The 13,657-nt window shown below is 38.0% G+C and overlaps 1 protein-coding gene across 2 annotated transcripts in view; it reads left to right on the forward strand.

Annotated features, from left to right (window-relative positions):
• Positions 1-13,657, forward strand: part of vwdel (von Willebrand factor D and EGF domains-like) — a 33,708-nt gene that overhangs the window by 17,154 nt on the left and 2,897 nt on the right. For both annotated transcript variants that reach the window (XM_038710591.1, XM_038710593.1), the window contains exons 14-26: positions 29-193; positions 834-938; positions 2,129-2,243; positions 4,745-5,001; positions 6,789-7,008; positions 7,865-8,002; positions 8,609-8,800; positions 9,675-10,103; positions 11,009-11,104; positions 11,313-11,408; positions 11,520-11,615; positions 12,771-12,866; positions 13,168-13,263. In XM_038710591.1, coding sequence (XP_038566519.1) covers positions 29-193; positions 834-938; positions 2,129-2,243; positions 4,745-5,001; positions 6,789-7,008; positions 7,865-8,002; positions 8,609-8,800; positions 9,675-10,103; positions 11,009-11,104; positions 11,313-11,408; positions 11,520-11,615; positions 12,771-12,866; positions 13,168-13,263 — 2,101 coding nt within the window. The remainder of the gene's footprint in view (positions 1-28; positions 194-833; positions 939-2,128; positions 2,244-4,744; positions 5,002-6,788; positions 7,009-7,864; positions 8,003-8,608; positions 8,801-9,674; positions 10,104-11,008; positions 11,105-11,312; positions 11,409-11,519; positions 11,616-12,770; positions 12,867-13,167; positions 13,264-13,657) is intronic.

The raw sequence follows: 13,657 nt of genomic DNA on the forward strand, positions 1-13,657 counted from the left end.
CTTCGCTCCCTCTGTGTCTCTTGTCAAGTTTGTGGATGGGGAGTGGATTCTGGACCAGCCCCAGTTTGTCCTGGCCATCTTTCTGGATGGGACGGCTCTTGAGTGCCAGCTCCCCCTGGAGGATAGCCGGGCTCCTGCAGAGCTGGATCTGGAAACTGTCACGAACAGACCACTGGCCCGCTGGCAGATCAAAGTTAGTCATCTCCAACCAATTCTGCAATGTTAACTGTTGAAACAGCAGATCTCATTCCTTATTGATACTGGTCTCTCTTTCTCAGGTTTCTCTCTCTCAGCTCTCATATACTGTTGTCCTTATTTTGCAAGTTATTCTCAGAATCTCTATTTCAGAATCTCCTAATATGAGATGTTCATATTAAATCTGCACTGAAGTAATGAAAAACAGACAGATGTGAAGGTTTGTTTATTTCCATGTGCTGGCAGCAATTGTGGGAATGGTCCACAGAGTGCAGCTGTAGGTTTTCTCCAGTTTCAATGTGGTTTAGAAGGAAAAAGGAATTGATTGCTTTACTCCACTGGCAATTGTGTGAAAGAAAGTAAGGGGGGGAATACTTTTTGACAGCAGTTAAATCTGTTAAATATGTGAACATTTATCTCTGAGGAGGGCCTCCCAGCATCAGAGTACCTGCAGTTTATATTGTTTCCATAGTCGACCTCAAGGTCAAATTACAGACATTACTTAAAAACATTATTCTCAGATTGCACAATGAATTGTACCAACGGGAGCAACTGTTGTTCACCTTATTAGTGTTCAGTTTATTTGTTTAATGCCTTTTCACAGTGATCCACAGTAATCAAGCTTCTGCTGCTGGCAGGTATCCAATGATGGCCACAGCTACAGTAATGCCAAAATACTGACTCTGTATGATGGAGCCTGCCAGATCTGCAGCCTCGACACTGAAGTCCTCTGTACCCTGAGGGTAAGACATCTTTCTCAATAGTAATATTAATTTAATACATGGATCGAAAAGTAGCAATATCTCCAAAGATATCCTCTCAGCCTGCTTTCCTTCATCCTTTTAACATCTTCACCTGCACTCTCAGCCCCCATCAAGTTTTAGAGCTCTGTTTGCACCTGTGCTGGGTGAAACATTGTTTAAAACATGGAGATGTAGAATTAACATCCTTTAGCACAGCTCAGAACCAGTTCAGTTCTAGTCTAGGTAGCATCCGAGGACAGATCTGTGCCAGCCGTGAGTAACTTGGACTGCAGATGAAACATATCTGCTGTTGTTTGATCATTACAGTTCTTTAATCTACTAAAAATAAAAGGCTTTAGACATTATACAGCAATTGTGAAGAATCAGCCACTAATCTCACCCTTAGAGGCATTAAGATTGCACTTAAATCTCCACTTGAAAGTGATTAATCTGTATATATATATACATATATGCAGGATGTCAGTCCTTCATGGCATAGTGTGTTACCGATTGTTATCTTTGTGACTTAATTGCAATAATTTCACTTTATTGGTTTAAAAAAAAACAAGTGAATAAGCAACTGACTTGAAATACTACATGTTAATTTAATATTTGTAATGTGTTTAGTGGCGAATATTTCTAAATTCAACTGGCCCATATATCAATTAGATATGTATAATTAAATGATTTCTAACATAATAAAGTGTTGTTTTCTGCAGGAGAGAGAACATTCATCATGCAAATGTAAATTGTAACAGTACAACTGCTGAGCTTCTAATTTATTGTTGCTGAATTTACTTTATGCTTTAATTCCTTGTTTTATGAAATAAAACTATGAAATATGAATTGAATGGGGTTGATTGTTCTTATGTAGTTTGTATGATGTTTTGGCAATATTGTTGTTATCCATTCATGCCAATAAAGCTAATTTGAATAGAATTGAATTTTGAGCAATCCTTAAAAACAATTTGGTTTGTTTTCCTCAAACCAAAGTGTTTTAACATTCTGGCTGTGTTCTCCTGCTGCCATGTTCTGCGCATGCTTTACATAAACCTATGTAGCTCACTGAGGTAGGTCGGGATTTTGGATAATTAGCCACCAAACAGCTTTTTTTTAAGTTCTGAAAGGCAGTTTGTTTCAAAGAGAAATAAACACTGAACCTTTTTTTATTTATTGTCTTTGCTTCCCAGGAGAAAACCTGCAACATTGACGGCCTATGTTACAATGAGGGGGAGCCCAATCCTAGCAGCCCTTGCCTCACATGTCGCCCAGACTCGTCCAAACACACATGGTCCATAGCAGAGAGTATGTAAACTGAAATGTCATTGTTTCTCGTCTGGTTTGTCTCACGGCTCGCTCATATTGTTATAGACAGCACAGAAGAAGTCTAGACTACACTGTACACAATGCAAGATTGAAAAAGTGTTTAATGTGTCACTTCCTCAGTAGAGCAGACGTTAGATAGCCATGATTTTGGTGGTAGTTGCTCAGGGCTGTTTTCATAATTTGTCGGCAGCTCTGTGCAGATTGGAGCCATTGAAGTTGCTTTAGCCCCCCGGTGCTGATATGAGGACAGCTTACCTCATTGTTACACTTTCTGACCAACTTTGCTTCTTCAACTTAAAGTAGGTCAAATGGTGCTTTGGTCCGTTAAGAAGAAATGAAGTTCAAGTTCAATCACTGATCCGAACGATAACGATGGCAGAAGGCTGATTCCATCTACCCACAATTTAAGCAAATTTATTCATGCATGCATCCAGGGCTTGACATTAACTTTTTTGTCACCAATTTCCCAAAGTTAATAGCCACACATCATTTTCACTAGCCACAATTTTGTTGGTAGTAAATTACCTTTTATATGATTAAAGTTCACTATGGTGTGCTAAAATGTATTAATATTATCGTTAGCTGTGAAAAGGTTGTGTGTAAAGCTCGTTTTTTTAAAAAACATGTAGTCCATCAAGACCAAGACATTAATAAAGCTTATTTATTTTATATAATAAAAGTGCTGCATGGGTGTAAAAGATTCATTGAAAAGATAAAAACTAAACTATTTTTTTTCATCCTATTTATTTATAACAGCACTGGGCTAAATACTGTAATACAGAGTAGAAAAATGATCTGCATTGGAAACAAAAAGCAAAGAATTATGAAATATTTTTGTGTAAATTAAGACAACAGGATTAATTTAATGTAGGCCTATATAAGTTTTGTGCACTTTTGGGTGGTTTGTTTTGCATCTGCATTTGCTCAGAGCTCTGACTGGATTTATGTTTATTTATCATCGTGAAGCTGTAGTAGTTCTGAGTAACTGAATACGTCCACCTGAAACGACTGTACAGGTCTTTATTTGCCAGATTATTCCCATACAAACACATCTCCTGCTTTCCTACGTGGCATGATTACTTTTATTAAAAGTCAACACTGGAAAGGTAGTTGTGATTTGATGATATGATGTGATATGAGTGCAGTCCTGCTAGTAGTCGTTTTATTTTTAAACACTACCCTTAATCATGAAGATATCTGTAATTTTACAGCATTTAATGGCACTTTCCTCTTTCTCCTGTGCATTCCTGTGCATGAAAGCTTGCTTTTCCATCGCTTATGCTGGTTAAGTTGATAATTAATGGCAGGCCAAAACAGCCGTCAGGCCACCGCGACCAGTCCGCTAGTTAAATCTCCACAACGTCTTATTGTTTACAGTGTGGGTCTCTAGTGTGCAAGACAATAGGCTTCACTCTTAGACCAATGAGCAAACACTATGTACGGGTAGTACTCATGGGTCGTAGTGTCACATTTCAATTTGTTTATTTCAGTGTGTGACTAGTGGGAGTGACTGTGTTACCCGCCACGGCTGAAATCCACCCACATTTGGCGAGCGAGTGTTAATGTCAAGCCCTTTATAAATTAAAAGGTATGGCCTAATCCATATTGGATTTTTGAGGCTGATGATGATATTTTAGAGTTAAGAAATCTAATAAAAACTGTACTTTTTTGACGTAAACTTCACTTCTGTCAATCAAGATGTGTACTGATTTTATTATTCCCTCTTTCTCTCATATCATTTCCTGTTATATCTCTACTGCCCTCTTTGTATAAATGGTACCAATAATAACAACAAAAATATAATAAAAAACATGCTAAAGTAAAGATGAGGAAAATACTCAAATACATAAACATGCAGTTGATAAAGCTAAAACAAAATAGAGCTATTATAAAAGTGCTGAGCTATAATTAATGACAAACTAAGTACAGTGTGGTGTAGGTAATGCTGTATTATGAACAGTTAAAATAGCCTTCACAAAATTCTTGTAACTCATTTTCTGTACTGCAATTTCTCATTTGTCATATAGAATTATAATTTAATGGAAGCCAACACAGATTTGTCAAAGGTAAGCTAAAATTGGAAGATAATTACTGGCCACTGTAATGTGTGAGATCTGTCTGAAAGCAGAATTCCTATGTAAAGATTTACCTTCTTTCATCTTATAACAAACAGATTAGGGACTGTAGAAGGCCAAATAAAGCCATGTGACACCACCGATTTGATTGTCTGCATTATACTGTTTTCAATTTGTTCCGACAAAAGTGTGACGTATGTTACATGATTTTTGGATAAGAAAGTCCAACAACAATATTACAAAATCAACAAAAAAAAACAAAACACATTTCATATCTGGGTGAGCAAAGACTTCTCTGTTTGCCACCTTTTCATCCAGTCTGTCACTCACCACATAATGACTCATATTTATTGTGTTTTTATTTTTAGGTATCTTACTTATTCCCTCTTTTGTGTTTCCCAACAGAGAACGAGCCTCCGGTGCTCCAGACGAGGCCTTTTCGTCTTCAGTCCTTCCAGGGGGAGAATTTCATCTACCAGCTACAAGCTCGGGACCCTGAGGGCTCAGCGGTGCTCTTTACCCTGAAATCAGGTCCTGATGGTGCATCTCTGTCTCCGGCCGGCCTGCTGATGTGGAAAGCCACAGCCGAAACCACAGACACACACACTTTCCAGTTTACTGTGATGGACGACTGCAACGCTGAGACCAGAGGCTCCATACAGGTAATGCATACATATTTGAGGTATGCTTTACTTCAGGATTTTGTTTTCATGCCGCTTTCTACTTCTGCTCCACTACATTTTAGAGAACAATATTTTCCTTTTTACTCCACATTGCTTTTACTTAAGTAACATTTTCAGTGCAGGAAATAAATAAAAAAAAGCGTCCACCAAATGACAAGTTATCATTGTTAACTATTTCTGTAAATATCTTCTGTTTCTGTGAATGAATGAATCATGAATTATGTGGATGTTTTTTCTGCATTTTTAAAATATGATTTTGAAAATGTGGTTGGTTTAAAGCCTTTTTCACTTGGTCAGATTTTCATGTTTTCTTTTACACACAGTAAGCCCTTAAAAAACCCAAAACATCTTTTGTCTCTTTAATCTACCCAGGATAGGCTAATTTTGCACCAATGATTTTTATTACACGTGTCGAGTTTATTATAATAATAATAATAATAATAATAATCTTTATTTGTAGAGCACTTTTCAAAAATAAATTACAAAGTGCTTTAACAAGTGTAAAGACAATAATACAAAAACAATACAAGATTAAAGCATGAAAAAAGTTTAGCCAGACTCTTCTGTGCAGCTTTACTGCAGCAGAAGCTCCGTCATGCTTACTCATTCAACAGCAACTTAACAGTGTATACTGAGGGAGAGGTGAGTGTCAGTGTTTTTGAACAGCTAAATTAATTCCTGGCAGTCCAGAATAAGCAAACTAGTTGCGCTTTTGGCTCTGAATTGTTAATTCTTTGTTGCTCCCTCCCACTAGAGGGCGTTAATGATATTTAGTTCTCTGCTCATGTGCTCTATGTCACAACTCTATAGATTCTGATTCAGGTTGTGTGTTTGTTGTGTGTTTACACTGCAAAAAGTGAAAAATGTAAGAATACCCAAAGGTGCCCGAATGCATTCTAAATCTGTTTGATTTAATTAGTTCTGTGTTGATTGATACCGTTGTCCCACAATGCAGTGCACACAGGAAGTAAAAGAGCTGCACGCAGCTGCCAAATTCAATTGCAGATGGTGGTGAGACAGCTCCAGGGACATCTCAGAAAACAGAAATTAAGGATTTAATCTTTCTCTTCCTTTCTCTGCCATGTTATATTGTCAGTGCTGCAGTTTGGGCATTCATCATCTGTGTGCATCTTAAATCATTTCCTGTTCATATAAAGTAGTAAACTACATTGATTTCTCATAAAACTGTATTTCTGTGTAGTATACAGCACATTCTGTATACAGTATTAGTTGTATGACATTGTGAATTCTTTGGTCAGAGAACAGGAGAAACAACATTAAAGCTTTAGCAGATTTGATCTTCTCTATTCAAAGTGGTAAATAATAAATGTAAGGAAAGGTAAAGTAACTTACTTTTAATTTTTGTATATTTATTTTGCCTTGCCCTTAACCAGAATCTGCCGTTTTCAATGATGAGATATTTATGTGCTTATGTTCTAAGACCGTGTACTTTGTTTGACAGTAAAAGTCAATCAATTTTGCTGTTTGTTAAAAATAATACTGGCTTCTGTAAAGTAGCTTTTGAATATGAGTGTGCTTGTTTTTCTTATATATATTTTTCATTATAGTTAATTTATTTGTTTGTTGTTTTTTCTTACATATGTAACTATGTCCATATACTTTCATGAGTGGTCACTGTGGAGTAAAGTGAGTCAAAAGAACACATAAAGCCAGATGTTTGAAATTCACCATCAGCCTAAACATTTTTATATAATAGACTTGTGTTGCTGTAATTAAAATGATGAGACTGTTTTCCCTTCCTTCAGGTGTCTGTGCTCTCTTGTGAATGTCTGAATGGAGCTTCCTGTGTGACCAACGTCAACCTTCCTGCTGGGAGTGGGCAACACCTGTGTGTGTGTCTTGATGGATTTAAAGGTGAAAGGTGTGAGGTGGACATTGATGACTGTAAACCAAACCCATGCAGACTGGGCCGTTGTATTGACGGCCCCAACTCCTTCTCCTGTATTTGCCCACCTGGAATGACAGGTAGGGATCAACCTGCAGAACTGTTTCCTTTAAACCACCTACACAGAGCAAACGCCTTAGGAGGAACTTTTTGATTTAGAAGTGGATTCTTTTTCTGCAGGGCTGCACTTTGAAGGGGCATTAAGTCATCTGTGACCCTCACTGACCTTTAATGCTGGCCAGAGGAATTACAAAAACATTGATCTTTCCGCAGAAGTTATTGCCAAATTATCTGCCAGGCTACCTTGCAAAGGATTTTATTTTACTACCTGGGTCTTGTGAAGATGGCCATCATTCCTGTTGGTTTTATTACATTTAGTCACATTGTGCAATGCTGGGAAATGCAATGATATGCCTGCTAGATGCTGCTTTACAAAGGAGTGCTACTGTAGGTAGATAGATTTATATTATCACAATATAACAGGTTATAGAGTGAAATTGTCTTATCTTCTGGGTCAACTTTGACCTGCTGTACTTATTGTAGTTATACTGGAGGTATTTATTGCAATCAACACTTCTAAACTGGTTTTAATTTAAAATAAATTCTAAAGATTACTAAAACTCATCGCTTACTGTATAATGGCTGAAATTAAGAAATTACAGCATCATATAAAAACACCTTAACAACAGAGTGAAACTGAAAGCCAAAGATGTAATCAACTTGAAAATTGTATTTATTTTGATCAAAAGCTTTATTAACCTGCACTACTTATATACTGGTCACAGGTCACTGTAATTTAACAATAAGCAACTTATTGCCCCTTTAATTTGCATCAGTACTCAGTAAAGACATCTATTTTAAATATTTGTTTATCGCTGTTATGTTCATGTGTGCAGTGTTTCCACGCGTATCATCTGGTGTTTCATGTGCTTTCAGGCCGCACATGTAGAGAAGATATAGACGAGTGCGTCTCTCTGCCTTGTTTCTCTGGAGTGGGCTGTAACAACACGCTGGGCTCCTTCATCTGTGGAGTCTGCCCACAAGGATACAGTGGTGATGGGAAAAACTGCACACGTAATGTCTTCTTCCTCAGATTTTATTTTAAAATTGGCAGCTTAATTTTTTAAATGGTATTCTTGCTTTTTGTTTCAACAAATCCCCTAAAAAGACCAAAACGAACAATGTGATTGTCCGTCTCTAAGGAATTTCCTAACTTTAAATCAGGAAGAAATAGTGCATCTGTTGTGTATTTGGTGCTCTAGGGGCAGCAGGATTGTGTATATGTGATTCATTCATGGTAATGAAGTAACATGTCACCCATTAGAACAGTGTAACTCACTGAGGGTCAATGGAGCGCTATAGCACAGAGGAATGGGATATATCAGACTTTAGCTACACACACAATACTTGTTTGAAGTATTATTCATTGCTGATTTGGGGTTTATACCTATACCCAGATATATTCTATATATCACCAAACTTATCCTTTAAAAAATGCTTATATAATGTTAATTCACATTCAGAAGCAATAAGTCCATCTCAAGGATATGCTGATTTGCTGGCATATCCTCTCATCTCATCACAAGAAGTAAATCTGTCAACGTCTTCCTCTGGGATTCATGCATTCTTACATAAATAAGAACACTTTTGTTCTCCGTTTTCATCCGTTGTGTTTCCAAGGGAACCAAGACTCTCCAGTCAAAGCAGTGACCACATCATCATCAGTGCCGCAGGTTTCACTGTCGCCGTGCTCCGGACGGGCATGTCACCCAGGAGTTCAGTGTTTTGAAAGCACTTACGTCTCGGCAGGCTTCGTCTGTGGACCCTGTCCTCCCGGTCTTCATGGAAACGGACGAACATGCACAACAGCAGGTGAGAGTGGATCATTTCAATTCAAACCTGAAGCTGGTGAAAGGACAACGGTGACCAAGTTGTATGTTTTGATTTGTAAACAGTAGGCCAGACCCGCACAGAGAATCTGAAAGTTGTTGAAAGAAATATTTGTTTAATATATGTACGTGTTTACCTACCATTATATGACAATAGTTATTTCAAACACTAAAAATTACTTTTACATTAAAAGTGACATTTTAACTATATAAATGTTATTGTCAGTATTGTTGTTAGTTGAACTTTTTTTTACTTTTTACTTTACTTTTTAAATACATTATTTAATGTAGATTTTTTTTTATGCATATTGTCGTTAGGGCTATAAAGTACAAGTTATTAGATAATAATTGTATCTATAAAGCAAAACAAAAAGCACAGCAACAAATTTATTTGAATATATATTAATATATATTAATATATATATAATAATAGCAATAAATAAGAAATAAATAAACAAGTTCAAGTTTTAAGAGCATACATGATTAGATTAAATACATTTAGATCTAATTAGCATAAGAATGTGACAGTGGGATCAATAATACAAAACATATATGAGGATAAGAATAGAGGGACACTAGTTAATTGTTGTAATGGTTAAAATGTCTGTTGTTTCTTTGTCTTATTGTATTTTTTTTAAACTAGTAAAGTAGAAGATTAGAATTTAGTAGAATTATAATTAGTTGACAAACAAGTAAAAAAAATCAACTTATTATTTATTTATTTATGTTGTTATTAAAAATGATTTAATTCAGGATTTTATTCCATGTGGTCACTTAAGAGTTGCATGTTTTAATGTTGACAAACCAAAGTTATATTTGTCTTTACGTCATATCCTCTAACTTCCAGTATTTTACAGGTCAGGGGACTGTCGCCAGCAGAGCAGATGGCCACATTCATATCATCAAATCAAATTCCAGCAAGGAAATGATTCCTACCTCCTCCTCTTCATCATCTCCCACCTCACCCAGACGACCCCCTGACAGGAGGACAAGACCAGATGCCACCAGCTCCAGTATCAAGAGAGCTTCTTCCAGCGACAGAAAGACCACAGCAACTCTAAAGAATCAAACTGCAACCAGAGCGTTCGTCCACAGAGGTGAGCCCAGCGGGGTGGAGCTGAACCCAGACCTCACCACCGGGGTCAGATGGGGGTCACCGTCTCACCTTGTGACCTGTGCTGACTCTCCCTGCTTCCCCGGTGTTCCCTGTGAGCCCACCGTCACCGGGTCCTTCAGGTGTGGTCGCTGCCCGTATGGTTACACTGGAGACGGAGTTGCATGTAAAGGTACTTAGTGTCAAGGTTTGTCTTCACAGCTTCCAGACGTTCAATACGGAACAAAAAGGCAGTGATCAGGCAAACTTTATGGTTATTAACTCATAATGTATTACTCTCTGTACGTACATTCATATTTCTGAAAGGAAGAGAATACATACTGTTTAGCCCAAATTGTCCAAATGAGACTATTATCCCCTTCCTTCATCGCTAATAAGATGCCTATGAATGCGAGACAAAGATAAAAAAAACGATTCTGCCACGTCATGACAATTATACACAAACCTCATCATCTTTATTTAAATAATATTAGTCGCAGAAGCTGTTTTAATCATGAATGTTTCCAGTTCTCTAACACTTTTCAGCTCCAACTAAAAATATATTAGATACAGTACTAAGAGAAAATGTTTCAAATGAGATTGCAAAACATGGTGTATCATAATACAATATAGCATGTTTTGGCAATTTCAAAGCATAGTTTTAACAAAATAAGAGAAAACAACATACCAAATTTCAAGAAAATAATACACATCTTTTACAATGAAATAAGTCAAACACACATCTGATGGAGCTGGTGAGTCATATTTCAAGGCATTGTTGGCTGTGACACTGTACATAAAACTATATTGGTATCAAATAATCTTTTTTAGTGAATATATTTATCATTTGGTGACATGATGGTCTGTTCTACTGTTACACTGTTGTACCATTATCTCATAATTGTCACTGGTGGCCACAGTTGAGGAAATGTTACTTAGTGTAGCTTTAAAATATAAAATAATAATTTTAAAGGCACCAAATGTTTGGCATTTGTATTGTAGGATAAATTACTTTAGGAGGTAACCATTAGTTTTATTCTAAACTTCCTTATGCTTTGGAGTGGCAAGTCCTCCCATAACGTGTGGATTTGTTTTCAGCTGCGTGCAGGTTTCAGTGTGGGAGAAACATGGAGTGCACTCTGCCCAACACCTGCACCTGCAAGGACGGCTACACCGGGTACAACTGTCATATTGGTGAGAGGGAGAGCATTTTGACAAGTTCATTAAATCGTATCACTCTTTAACGACTGTCTGCAACTCACACAGTTTCAAGACATTAAACCTTGGAGTACTCTGCATGCTGTCATGGCACATTACTGTTGAATCACTAAATGGTTTGGCTCATTTATTTCACCATCCGATTTTATTCGTTGCCAAAGCTGCCACTTTTCTTCCCTCTCAGCCGTGTGTCGACCTGACTGCAAGAACCAGGGGAAGTGTGTGAAACCTAATGTGTGTGAATGTCCTGCGGGCTACAGTGGGCTCACCTGTGAGGAAGGTAACCTGAACTCATATTCACACCTGTCTAACATGCTGACACTCACACGCACTGCTCACAAAATACTGATGAGTATCCTTTTGTTGTTTACAACCCTGTGTCGGTGTGTAGCGAGCTGCGAGCCGCCTTGTCAACATGGAGGCACCTGTCTCGCCAGAAACCTGTGCACCTGCCCCTACGGCTACGTGGGACCCAGATGTGAAATCAGTGAGATGTTACTTAACATTTTGTGATGCGTTTGTACAAATACAGTTTGTATTAAGATGGCAGTACGTCTGTAGTACTGGGGCAGGGACACATTTTTTTACGGTTTTGACTCGAGCACATTAGAATAGAAATTAAATAATGACTGTGAGGTTTAAGTGCTACAGTGAGTCAGATGAGAAGATTGATATCACTGTCATGTCTGTGTGATAAAATATGAAGCCACAGCCAACAATAAGCTTAGCTTGGCATGAAGACTGGAATGTGCTAGCCTGGCTGAGACCAGGACAGGGCCTCCAAAACTCACTAAACATCATCATCATCATTATATCTGGTTTGTAATCCCTAGAAAAATAAGTTGTGGCTAAGTGTTATGTTACTTCCTGGAGCCAGGCCACCAGCAGATTTTAGTTTTTATTAAGGTCTAAACTAACAGGACATGTGTACATTTGTGAGCTTTAGAGGTGCTGGTGAACAGATTTTTGTTTACTTTTGGACAAATGCTGAACTATTTGTGTAATTTGGGAGTGTTTGCATGCACATCAGATGAACAGTTAAGAACTTGTGACCCTATTTATAGCCCAATTTCCGGAGGTAATTGGACAAATTAAGATATAATAAGATGATCGTGGCCAGTCAGGACGATTCCCATCAAGGACTGTGACACCGTGTCTGCACAGGAGGCGTAGCATGAGCAGCATGTTAGCAGAGCAACAGCAGCAGCTTCAGTGCTCCATGTGTGTCTACATAGGATGCATTCAGGTGCTGTGTTGAGTGTGGGTCACCAACGTTTTGGCTGCTTCCAGAGCACAACACACAATCACTGTAGTTACACGCATAATACGGAAGAAAATACACCTGTAGACACCTGTATTGATTTAACAGAAACATATCTGTTCACAGCTGAAAAGCTTCCTGTGTAGACACGACGTGAGTGGTACGCTTTTACCCCACTATGGATATTTCAGCACCTGAAACTCAGTCACTGTTTCATTTTGATTTCAGTGTAGCCACAACAATTAAACGTGTCACTTCCCCAAGACCTATGGACTGAAAGTATCAAGTGCTCACTGCTATACTGTTTCAGTAGCTGTTTCTGTAGCTGGCACTCTGGGGCCACATGTAGAAGTGTGCTTATTAATTATTAATCTGTTTCAGTGGTGTGTAACAGGCACTGTGAAAATGGAGGTGAATGTGTTTCTCCTGATGTCTGCAAATGCAAACCTGGCTGGTACGGACCAACATGTAACTCAGGTACAACCTAACACCTATAACCAAGTGTAATGTAAATGCTCCGTACTTGTATAGCACCTTTCTAGTCTTTTTCGACCACTCAAAGCACTTTTACACTACATCTGCATTCACCGTTCACACACATTCATACACAGGCAGACAGCCGCCAGGGGCAATTCGGGGTTCAGTATCTTGCCTAAGGACACTTCGACCTGAACCGCCCACCTTCCGATTAACCGATACACTGAAGATTCAGAAGAAAGCTTGAAAGACAAATATTGAATCTGCGGAATCAAAATGTGGCTCCTTGTGTTTTCCACAGCTCTCTGTAACCCTCTCTGTCTAAATGGTGGAACATGTATTAAGCCCAACATCTGTGCCTGTCCCATCGGCTTCTATGGCTCTCAGTGTCAAATCGGTAAGACTATGATGAATACGTATCACAGTGACACATTTAACTGCGCTGCTGTTCTACCTCAGAGAGAGACTGTACAGAAAATGTTAATGCTGATTCCATTTCTGACTGCAGCTGCATAAAAACAGAATGTAAATCTTGGATCAATCTGTTTTTTGTCAATTAATTTAAGAATATCATGTACCCCATGACAATTGTAAAATGTGGATCACCAAGCTGTAAAAGCTAGAAGACTTTCATTAGTCTGGGTTTTAAGAATTTCGAGAGTTTTATGGAGAGTGTCCCATAATGGTCTAACAGCCGTTTCAGTGGCGAGAATTTAATTCTGGGGGAAACTGAATTCTTGTTGTATTTTTGGTATAAAAATGCCAGATTTAAAGAATTGCCAGAAACTCTT

This window comes from Micropterus salmoides, unplaced genomic scaffold, assembly GCF_014851395.1.
Source record: "Micropterus salmoides isolate LMB-PRFRI ecotype aquatic unplaced genomic scaffold, ASM1485139v1 Ms_hic_scaffold_11, whole genome shotgun sequence".
Taxonomy (NCBI): domain Eukaryota; kingdom Metazoa; phylum Chordata; class Actinopteri; order Centrarchiformes; family Centrarchidae; genus Micropterus; species Micropterus salmoides.